The sequence below is a fragment of the Hemicordylus capensis genome, chromosome 6 (assembly GCF_027244095.1).
Source record: "Hemicordylus capensis ecotype Gifberg chromosome 6, rHemCap1.1.pri, whole genome shotgun sequence".
Taxonomy (NCBI): Eukaryota; Metazoa; Chordata; class Lepidosauria; order Squamata; family Cordylidae; genus Hemicordylus; species Hemicordylus capensis.
This window is the reverse complement of record NC_069662.1, coordinates 70,662,813-70,672,956: the sequence shown is the minus strand read 5'-3', so window position 1 is coordinate 70,672,956 and position 10,144 is coordinate 70,662,813. Positions and strand designations below refer to the sequence as shown.

At 44.5% G+C, this 10,144-nt stretch overlaps 1 protein-coding gene across 1 annotated transcript; it reads left to right on the top strand.

The window, feature by feature from the left end:
- LRRC14B (leucine rich repeat containing 14B) lies at nt 1-6,168 on the top strand. The gene is made up of 2 exons (XM_053258980.1): nt 1-948; nt 4,124-6,168. Exons 1-2 carry the CDS (start codon nt 44-46, stop codon nt 4,767-4,769), a joined length of 1,551 nt encoding a protein of 516 aa, XP_053114955.1. The 5' UTR covers nt 1-43; the 3' UTR covers nt 4,770-6,168.
- The last annotated feature ends 3,976 nt before the right edge of the window (nt 6,169-10,144 follow it).

Genomic DNA, 10,144 nt, shown 5'->3' with positions numbered 1-10,144 from the left:
GAGACCTCAGGTTCTCAGGGACAGAAAGAATCAGAAGGCAGCAATGCACTCACTACGCTTTGTAAGTGCCGAAGCTCTGGTATCCAATGCGCAACTTGTCAGAGACCATCTCGACAGTGTGGCACACAACCTTTTCCCTCTTCTTTTTAAGGCCAGTTACTTACACGAACAGGGTGAAGTGATTCATGACCTGGTGGAAAACTGGCCTCTGCCAGAACTTAATATTGGGAAACTGTTGGGGAAGACAGCAGATCATCAGGAAGACCTGAGTAGCAGAGCGTGCTGTGTGTGCCTGGTGAACTGTCTAACTGGCTTGAGAGACTACGTGCTGAACTGCTCATCTCCATATGCAAAGAGACTCAGGACAGTGGATTTAAGAGGCATAAAGGATGTCAAAATACAGCTTTGCAAGTGCAGGAAGACAATGGGACGATGGGCCAGGACAGAGCTGCTCTCCAAAATCTGCTATGAACTGCTTGTTGATATGGAAAGGCTGCAGGTTGATCCCGGTGTCTTTGAGATGTCTATTGATGTTCTCGTTGATATTTTTGTTACGGAAAAAAGCTATGAACTGGTTGTCCAGGCCTTGCTGATGAGATGCCATTGCCCACTCAAAATTCGCTGCATAGGCTTCAGAGCAGACAATCTGGCCCTGCGAAAGCTCTTCTACATCATCAAGCTCACAGAGCCCTCTTCGCTGCGCAAATTTGAAGTGGTCCACAATGTTCGGTTGGAAATGGAGCATTTGCAAGTGCTGTTCAATAACATCCACTTTCCTCAGCTGACATCACTCACACTCCCGGCTAGGACTTTCGATGTGAGAAGGTTCACCCCAGAGGATGAAGCCATTCTTACAAAAATTGGAGAAAAATTGAGCCAGATGACCCAACTGACTGAGCTGAGCCTGGCATTTTCCACACTCACGGGAAGGATACGCAAACTGCTCAGGTAACTTGTTTTGAATAAAACTTATAGGTAGCCTTGCAAGTCCACAAGAAAAAGTGCAAAAGCCAGAGGTTCTTTTATTAGGGCTAACCAAAAAGCCACAAAACCTTTTGAGTTCTACAAAACCTTTCCTCAGGCTGGATGGTAAGAAAAACAAAAGCTGGGTCCAGTTCAGTGGCCCCTAAAGGTCTGCATTTTATGAGTCTTACAATGGAGTCAGAAAGCATTATGCAGTCATGTTAATCAGCCTCTCTAGGTGCTAGACAGACACTGATCAAGTTATACCCAGGGCTGGTGGGACAAAGAAGAAACAGCAATGACTTCTTCCTCCCAGAAGCCAGATTGTGGATGCAGCCTGATTGTGTCGAGCACCTAAAAAGGTTGCAAATGTGTGTGCCTCACATGTGACAACAGTATCTCAGCCTTGTTTCTATTCAAGGGCATTGGTGTGGTGTATAACATCGAAACACTGAAAACATACGGAGGCTATTCACACAAGCAGCCCAGCCCAACCTGAGTTGGGCTGCTCATGTGGAGTAGTGGGATCACTCCTGATCCTGGCACTTCTGCCCCCGCTAGCCTGACTTTTTAACCCAGCATTTAGCCAAGGTTAATCAAACCTGAGGTTCATTTAACCTCAGCAGGCAATCATGAGAACAATCGCCACCGGGTTAAAAAGCTCCCCACTCCACCCCGTTCCACCACCATTTACGGCAGTGAGCTGGGGGCGGGAGGAGCGGTTACACTGAGCATGGCAGCTGCTCTAATGTGAGCAGCCACCACACCCGTGACGTGGGACACCCTGGGCCAGTCACCCCTCTCAGCCTAACCTACCTCACAGGGTTGTTGTGAGGAGAAACTTAACTATGTACACCTCTCTGGGCTCCGTGGAGGAAGAGCAGATACAAATATAAAAATAAAAATAAAGTCCTCCCACTCCCAGATCTTGGCTTCGCCACTCCGCAGCTCATGAAGACAAGAATGGCTGCTGGTGAAGACAAGAATGGCCACCGCTCATCTTTTGGGAAGGCAGCCAAGCTTCTGCCTTCCCCTCAGTCCTCCAGAGCGGCAGCCAAGTGGTCATGTGCACAACCTCCCTGTATGTCATTTACAAAGTCCCTTCAGTGTGCAAAATGCATAGGGCCTTTATTCATTCCTAATATTTTTATCATTACTGTTGCCATGCCTGAGCAGTGTTCCCTCTAACAGGGATTCCCAGATGTTGTTGACTACAACTCCCAGCATCCCCAGCTGCAATAGCCTTTGCTTGGGGATTCTGGGAGTTGTAGTCAACAACATCTGGGAATCCCTGTGAAAGGGAACACTGTGCCTGAGCCCAAAAGACACTCCTGAATCCATGGCTGAGGGCATAGGACAGCAACAGCAGAGTTTAATGCTCCTGCCCCCATTGCAGCTTAGTATATATTTTGTCAGACCTGGTCCCAAAGTGATGTTCTGCTAAGGAACAATCCTAGGTCTGTTTATCAAGGAAAAATGGAATGTTGGCTTGTGTCATTTGCTGCTAAATCACAGAAGATGACTTTACCTTGGGAAACGTGATGGAAGTTTAACTCCTAGCACCTTGACTGCACATATTCAAGACTTAAGTGATCCCCAATATGGGGGTGGGGGGAATCTCCTCCCTGGCCTCCAAGTCAGCATCACTGTGAAGATGGTGTGTTGCCTTCTTCTTAGTTGGACTTGCTCTTTGCAGTAAAGCTGCTATAAGGCCATTCTCACAACCCTCCTTACCTGGGCTAGCACTGCCCTACCTGGGTAGGGCTGCTCGTGAGAACTGCCGGGATCGGTCCCAATGCTGGCGATCTTCCACAGGGTAGCCCGTGTTTAGTACCTAGACTAAAAGTGAGGTAAGAGGGCATGTGTGTACTCTCCTACCTCACCTCTTAGTTGTGTCAAAGCTCAGGTTGCCAGCAGCCCAAGCTTCCATAGAGCTGGACGAAAGGAGCAGTGGGGAAATACACCCTCATGCACTGCATTGTGGGATATGGGAAAATGCAGCCTGTTTCTCCCTGCCTGCTTGCCACTCACTTGTGCACCACTCAGGTGGGCAAACCACATGGTGGAGCCTGGGAACAGCAAAGATAGTGTGGAGGAAGGTAGGCAATGTCCTGCCTTCCCCCAGGCCCTCCCCAACCCAGTGCCAAATGGTCGTGGGCACGGCCATACTATCTTTAATCTAATCTATTGGTTAAATAATTTAGGATGGTATCATTGCAGCAGATCCTAGTTCAGTGCCAAACATAGGAAGCTGCTTTCTACCGAGTCCATCTTATACCATTGGTCCATCTAGCTCAGTATTGTCTACACCAGGCTTCCCCAAACTGCAGCCCTCCAGATGTTGCTGAACTACAACTCCCAGCATACCCAACCACAAAAAATTGTGTCTAGGGATGCTGGGAGTTGTAGTTCAGCAACATCTGGAGGGCCGCAGTTTGGGGAAGCCTGGTCTACACAGACTGGCAGCAGCTTCTGCAAGGTTGCAGGCAGGAGTCTCTCCCAGCCCTAACTGGAGGTGCCAGGGAGGGAACTGAACCTTCTTCATGCAAGCATGCAAATGCTCTTCCCCATCCCCTGAGGGGAATATCTTGCAGTACTCACACATGTAGTCTCCCGCTCAAATGCAAACCAGGGCAGCTTAGCAAAGGGGACAATTCATGCTTGCTACGTATATTTATATACCACTTTTCAACAAAAGTTCCCAAAGCGGTTTGCATAAATATAAATATAAATAAGATGGCTCCCTGTCTCCAAAGGGCTCACAATCTTAAAAAGAAGCATAAAAAACACCAGCAACAGCCACTGGAGGGATGCTGTGATGGAGATGGCTCTCCTCCGCTAAATGAAGAGAATCATTACTTTTAAAAGGTGCCTCTTTGCTCAGTTAGCAGGGGACTTGCTACCACACGACCAGCTTTCCTCTCATTAGACCAGATCTCCTCCCTCAAAGTCTTTGAGGTATCTTCCAGCTCAGGAGTTCTATGTTTCTATGTCCATGTTCACAGCGTTATAATTCTGCCCCTAGTTTTCCATGCACAAGTCCCACTGAAATCAATGATGATTTGCAGCCATTGTTTGCAAATGTATTTTTGATAAATACTGAATGCACTTGAATTCTGTAATTGATTACTTTCTTTTTGTATTTAACTCTCATCTCCAGCCCCCTGAAATCCCCTCTGAAAGTACTGGATGTTTCAAACTGCTCCTTAAACCATGCTGACATGGCTTACTTAGCCAATAGCCTCCATTCCAACCACCTGGAAGCCCTTGATATTAGTGGACATGATGTGGCTGACTTGTACCCATCCACCTTCTTCAAACTTCTGAACCATTCATCCAGCACACTGAAGAGGCTCACCCTTGAGGAATGCAACATTCAAGACATTCATGTAAATATGCTGATTTTGGGTTTGGTCCCCTGCCGGAAACTAGAGGAGTTGCGATTCCTTGGAAATCCTCTCTCTTCTCGAGCACTGAAATGCCTTTTCAACATTTTCATTGATTTTTCCAGGCTGAAATATGTTGAATTCCCAGTTCCAAGAGACTGTTATCCAAGTGATATCAGCTACCCCATTGATGAAACTGAGCTTTCAAAATTTGATCATTCAAAATACGAGAGTATAGCAGAGGAACTTAACATGATTCTACTGCAGGCAAAGCGGGAGGACATAAAGGCCTCGACCCCACTCTTTGGCAGTTATGATGCAGTGGTACAAGAAATAGGCAATGAACTGGGGTCCTTCCTGCTCCAGTCTTTCAGAGATGCCATAGAAGGCTTCAGCATGGCTCTACAGAAAATGAACTGAAGTCTGACTGAACCCAACAATGCCTCTCAAATTCAAGCATTCGTTTATTGTTTTTGATTAGATAGGCCCAGTTGACCGTGCCCGAAATGTGCTTTTTCCTCAACAAGCCTCCATGAGAGACCTGCAAAAAGAAAAAAGATGCTGCCTCCTTACCTCCCCTCTCCCCATCACCTAACCCACTTTGGAGCAAAAGAGCAAGCTGTAGCCTTCTTTCTCTTCCTCGACAGATCTACTGGAAGCCTTCTGTTGTTCGTATTCGGAACAGGCTGCAGCCCATTATTTGAAGCAGCAAGCTGAAGTCCTTCTCTTGCAAGTCACACCACAATGTTGATACTGAATTGATCACCACTACAGAATTTCACATCCAGGAGGAATTCCATCCATAGTACAGGCAAGATTCTCATCTGAACTTACAACTTCATAACTGTCTAGGTATTCAACATTAGGTGATATTTTCTTGCAGCCTCACCCTTTCTATACGAATACGACAAATGTTTATATACCACTTTTCAACAAGAATCTCCAAAGCAGTTTACAAATATATACATTTTTTTAAAAAAATGACTCCCTGTCCCCAAAGAGCTCACAATCTAAAAAAGAAACATAAGATAGACACCAGGAACAGCCACTGGAGGTACTGTGCTGGGGATGGATAGAGCCAATTGCTCTCCCCCTGATAAATAAAGAGAATCACCACTTTGAAAAGGTGCCTCTTTGCTCAGTTAGCAGAGGACGAGCAAAGGATCCCTACAATATGGATCCTATTCCATGGATAGGCCTATGCAACCTCCTAAACAAGCTGGAGGGAGATCTTATCTCCATGCACAAATGAGCTGGACTACTATTGTAGTCCTGTAGTATTTGGTGGGCTGGTGGGGGAGAGAAATGGATCTGCATCAGGTTTTGTGTACGCTGGCTGACAGAAGGTAAGGTAAAGTTAAGTGTGCTGTCAAGTCAATTTTGACTCCTGGCACCCACAGAGCCCTGTGGTTTTCTTTGGTAGAATACAGGAGGGGTTTACCATTGCCTCCTCCTGCGCAGTATGAGATGATGATGATGATGATCTTCCTATATTGCTGCTGACTGATATAGTGCCAGTGGGGATTCGAACCAGCAACCTTCTGCTTGTTAGTCAAGCATTTCCCTGCTGTGCCACTTCAGGTGGTAGTTCCATTGAAATTAAAAGGACAAGTGAGGCAATGCTTAATTTGTCTTTAATTTTAATGGGACTACTCAGAGTAATTTTCCTTATGTCAGCCAGTGTGTGCTGAATTTGCAAAATAAAAGCAGAATGATTTTAGATGTCTTTCATTCTTTGTTTTCCCTTTATTTTTGACATGCTCTTGTATGTATAATAATACCATGGCATAATTAAAAACAATTATGAATTAGAACTGAACCTACTGTCTCTTAGCAATGTTGCTTTCTGTTTTCTGTCTCTCTGCCACTATTTAGCATCAAGGATTTTTAATTATCAATGTGTTAAGACATTCAAATTTAGAACAAGAAAACAGAGAAAACAATAACATCCCCACCTTCTCTAAAAGCGGGGGGGAATCTGCTGATCAATTCCAGACCCCATGGGAGTATGGCAGGCTGGGTGAGTGCAGAAAGAACTCTTAACCAATGTAAATCAGTGGCTGCTGGTACCTTAGTGGAGAGGAGAAAAATCATTCAAAAGGACTGATGCTACATTGTAAAAACTTTGCTTATTTCTGGATGGTGGTTGGAGAATCTTGCTAGTATGGGCCACTGGTAGTTTAAACTTTTGATACTCTTTCCCTGCTCCACTGCTCTAGATGTTCTAAATGGTGCAAACAAGTTTAGAAAAGTAGAGGAGTTTTAGATTCTGTGTATCTAGGAGCCAGTCCAAATGTTGCCTTATCTGTGCCCTTTCGCAGACAGCAGGCTTTACCACGGCTTTACAGCAACTTTCAATTTGCCAAAAACACCTGACGCAAAAAGTGGATTTTTTTTTTACCCTGGACATAAATCGAGCTAAGCGCCAATATGAAGGGGAAACCCCATATTGTGTATGGAGTGCTCTCTGAAATATTGCACGGACTTGGGGGTTAATCTGGCCAATATGTGAACACACACTCACCCTCCCAGAGTAAAGTCGCTGTCTGGGAAAGCTCCTGGTGACTCTGTTGTACATGGCAATTACCATATAATTTGCCTCTCCAGATGGAGAGTACCTTAATAGGACACCCAGTCCTGGTAAGGAAAGTCTAAATAGAACAGGTAGTATTTGTGAAGTGCCCAAGATGGTACCAGTGAGAGGTGGAAAAGCACAGTGAGACATCATCTGGACCTATCATCACCGTGAGAGAGCTGGATGTATAGAGTAACCCTAAGTTTAACCATGAGCATTTTTCATATAGAGAACATACTTTCATATGAATCGTGGATGTCCGACTGGAGTACAAAGGGTGTGAGTTTGTAGCCTTCCTTGAAGAAGAAGAAAAAAACCCGTGAGTTCTCTTTCCTCTGGATATTCAATATGTCTTTTGGAACACTAGAGGGCAGTACCACTCCAATAAAAATTTTGTCCTTGTATATTCTTAGCCTACTTTCCTTAAGGAAAGTAAGCTTTTGAGATTACCAGGCATTGTGTGTGTGTGTATCTGTGTATGTGTACTGTATGTGTGTCCCTATCAACATCTCAATGCCTGGATCAATATAAACTAAATCAGGTACAGCTGTAGGGACACCACAATGGTGTAGTTTGTGATGATGTCATCCACCCCAATTCAAGATGGTGGACATGTAAACATTTGAGGCGCAAGTGAACTGACTAACCGATTTGAACCAAATTTGCTACAGCAGTAGGGACACATAGGGATAACTCAAGGGCATAGTTTGTAGTGATGTCATCCACCTCAATTCAAGATGGCAGATGTGTGAATGTTTGAGGCACACATGGGCTAACTTGTGAACTGCCTAACTGATTTGGACCAAATTTAGTCCAGTTGTAGGGATAGTGAAAGGAAAGAAGGCAGATTCTCGACTTGTTCTTTATAGAACTTTCCAGATTATTAAAACCTGCATTTTAGTCCCAGCCCAGCAGCTGATCTAATGCCAGTAGTGTACTATACTGAGATATGCCATTGCTGCAGGGGAGAACTGCTCTTGAAGTCAACTATTTGTGTTTTTTTTTTAAATAAGAGGCCGCTGCACTTGCGCAATTGATGATTGGGTTGCCTGGGTCATGCAGAGGCCAATTGCATGTCTCAGTAGAGCACAATATTGACATTAGATCAGCTGCTGAGCTGAGAATAAAATGCAGATTTTAATAATCTCGAAAGTTTTAATAATCTGGAACATGTTCGACGTCAAACCTGTTTGCACATCCCTAATAGGGAGGCCTGTTAACAAGGTCTAGGATAACAAAGCAGCAGTCTGGGTTGCCAGTTCAACATCAGAACTAGAGGCTTTATATCAGGGCACTTATATCAGGGCACTGCCATTGCCATGTTTGAACTACAGTGAAGGGGAATGCCAGGAAGATGTACCTCAACAAACTCAAATGCTATTGGGGAATAATATTGCCATAAGGTCAGCTTATGGAGAAGTTTAAAATCAGATTAGGAAAGAGTTTAAACTGGACCAGAACTATTAGAAATAGTGCAGCAGGCTTTGCTAACATACTCAGAGATATTTAGTAGATGGAGACATGACTTGAGATGCACCAAATTGGGTCAAGCATCAGAGTAACATCAGGGACACCAACCATCAAACAGTGCCCTAGGCAGGTTTCTGTGCATTTCCCCTGCATTTGCAGGGAGTTTGAATATACAGAAACCATAGCCTGATACCAGATATGGCGGGAGAGTTCCTACAGCCTATGTGGAATGAAGGCCAGAGAGAGAACATGATGGAGTCAGTGACAGCACCAGGAGTCACCCTGAAACTGAGGGTGTTCCCATCCTGCAGAGACAACACTAGAACAAGGACTGTCAGCTTGATCTGTGTGGCATCTAGAGTTGCCAGCCCTCCAGAACTGACCTGGAATCCCCAGGAGCTAGCATGATTCTTCATGTCACTCCTGAAAGCTAGCCTAGAGATTTTAGTGGTTTGAAATTAATGAAAAATACTGGGGAGGAATCTCCGGTAATAGATTCAGTCAGAGTTGGCCACCCTAGTGCTATTGGAGACCTTCATCATGACTGTGAGATTTCTGTAATCAATGGGGGCACATTCCCTTTAAGGCAGGGAACTGCCTTGTAGTGAACTGTGGTCTGGAGGGATGGAGCAGGATGGAGGATTCACTCAGATAAGGGAGGGGGAGGGCTCTTGGAGGGCAGAATGATGGGCACAATATGGAGCTGGGGATAAACAACAACATATTTATAAACCACTTTTCAACAAATGTTTCCAAAGCAAGAGAGAAAACAAACAAACAAACAAGATGGATCCCTGTCCCCAAAGGGCTCACAATCTTTTTTTTTTTTTTTTAAGATGAAGGGTAGAAGGAACTCCTGGGCTAGTAATTTGGTTAACTCATTTGAAACTACAAGTCTCTGTGAAAAATAAGACAAAGAAAGATACATGAAACTAGTAATCTTGTATGCCTAAATACACACCTCTTGATACTCAATGTTTAAATGATTAAACTCTTAACTTTGCCCTGAAACCCACACATTTAAGGTTTACCTGAAGTGTTGTAATGAGCACAGTGCCATGACGTATTCTGCTGCAACTTAAAATGGAGCAGTCACAGTTGTGTGATACCACCTCTGTTGGAAATGATGGAAGTAGTGGGTAACAACACATGCTGCAATGGTTTAGACACAGCAGCAGTGTGTCTGCTGCTGAACATCCTGTGTTTCTCTGTGCTATATGTGAGCCATTTAAAAAAACAAATTACAAGGCATATATTACATCACTAATATTCCCAGCTGGTACTTTTCAAGGTTGTGGGCGGGGCTTGACTTACATAAGTGCACTCCAGATTACAAATTACAATACACAGGTAGGCAGTGACTTACATCAAAATCTCTTGCTGGGGAAAAACAAAGGCAACATTCCTCAGGAGGCTTCCTTATTGTGAACCTCTCCCAGCCAGGCGCTTGGGTTTCGTTTGCCTTTCTCTAAGTCTGATTGAGCAGAATTCTACTTGCACATTTTGCTCCATATCTCAGCTTCTACAAAGTTTAGCTTAAAAAAAAAAAGAAAGCTGGGAATTCATGCTAGGTAATGGGCTAAACAGGCACTAGGTGGCAAGCCTAAAATCTGTGAAATACTTGGCAATCCGGGGAGAATGGCAACCCTAGCCATACTGAAGTATGCAGCTGCCACAGAAGTGAACCACACCTGAAATAGCTTCACACAATGCATAATTAACCTATGGAATTCTCTGCCACAAGATATGT

Excerpts from the sequence above, each read along its gene's own strand:
- LRRC14B (XM_053258980.1), top strand. The coding sequence starts at position 44 with ATGCACTCACTACGCTTTGTAAGTGCCGAAGCTCTGGTATCCAATGCG. Across the intron at positions 949-4,123 it reads AGGATACGCAAACTGCTCAG|CCCCCTGAAATCCCCTCTGA; the intron begins GTAACTTGTTTT and ends TCTCATCTCCAG.